The sequence below is a fragment of the Perkinsus marinus genome, assembly GCF_000006405.1.
Source record: "Perkinsus marinus ATCC 50983 genomic scaffold scf_1104296795188, whole genome shotgun sequence".
Lineage (NCBI taxonomy): Eukaryota > Perkinsozoa > Perkinsida > Perkinsidae > Perkinsus > Perkinsus marinus.
Window position 1 is genome coordinate 1 of NW_003217163.1, and position 1,313 is coordinate 1,313.

Sequence of the window (1,313 nt, forward strand, 5' to 3'; positions counted from 1 at the left end):
ATTAAGGCAAAGAAGGGAGCTTACTTTTCGAAAGAGTGTGGTGTGAGGAACCCTAGACTGCCGAGAGCGAACGCCACCACCGGTGGAGGCATCAGCGATACTATGTTACCACGTCGATACAAGTTGTCGGCTGAGATAGGACACAAACTTGCCTTCCTGCTCCGAATCTTGATCACTAATATAGTTTGGATATGCTGATACTCTTCTGAAAGATCTAATCTCCCTGATTACGACGATTGAAACGTAAAATGGCCGCGAGCAACCGCAACAGAACTCCATGAGGCAAATGCATTTCCTCCCTTTCGTTTCCACTAGGGAGGAAATATATACCGCATCACAACCTTTCGACGAACGACTTTTTCAGAATTCTCTCTAACAAGTAGTGCCCATCCTAAAACTGGTTACTTACTTTCAAGCCACATAATAGTTCTCAGGACAGTGCCATCACCACCGAGGCAAATAACCAGGTCGACCATCACAGGTTCGCAATCGTACGTATCAGGGTCCGCCAGCATCACTTCCTTACCATCTGCCATCACCATACGAACGCCCTACATAGAGGAAATGATCACCTCGAAACCACAACCCTTGAGTGGGAATCTACCTCTCCACCATCTCCCTCAACACACTTCTTCCTGCACCCTAGACACCTAAACTTCGACAACGGGCCTCGATCACGTTGTGCTGCAACTGAAACGAGGGTATCATACCACACAGCCTGGAACATCCTCTGCTGGACCACAGAATACCGCCGGTGGGATTCGAACCAGGGTTTTCTACTACCATCAGGATCATTAGGATCAAGTAGGACTGTTAGTCCCCTTTCATTCCTGACCCAGTTAGCCACTTCCACCAAGGCTTCCGTTGCATCATCGTCTCCCCACTTCTTAGCTACCAACACCGTGCGAGGGGCAGAGCTCCTACCAAAAGTGTACAGTCGCGACTCAGGAACACCAATGGAATACAACAACAGAGTCAAATGACCAGACAAATACATTTGCGTGCCAACGCGAATACACGAACTTTCGCTACACTACTACTACACACATAACGACGGTACTAAATCTTCTCAAGTGAGATTAACGGGAACATCCTTACCAAGCCAGCTTGATGCTTCGACCATCCCTAACTGGATGGCTCCGTGGAAGTTGAGGCTCATCCGTGGGGGTGCGGGGGCTATTCAAATTACTCTGGGATCGTGCCAACCAAGCGATTCCCAATATGAATTCTTCTATGTCGATTGTACCCGACCTGATGGAGTGAAGATGCTCATAATCGATCACGTGATCGATTTACTGACCTATCGATATCAA

At 48.1% G+C, this 1,313-nt stretch overlaps 1 protein-coding gene across 1 annotated transcript; it reads right to left on the reverse strand.

Annotated features, from left to right (window-relative positions):
* Nucleotides 1–401: 401 nt before the first annotated feature.
* On the reverse strand, nucleotides 402–997 carry Pmar_PMAR005051 (hypothetical protein; the record flags this gene model as incomplete). Its single annotated transcript, XM_002788891.1, has 3 exons — nucleotides 402–551; nucleotides 605–642; nucleotides 784–997. 3 exons carry the CDS (start codon nucleotides 995–997, stop codon nucleotides 402–404), a joined length of 402 nt encoding a protein of 133 aa, XP_002788937.1.
* Nucleotides 998–1,313: the final 316 nt, after the last annotated feature.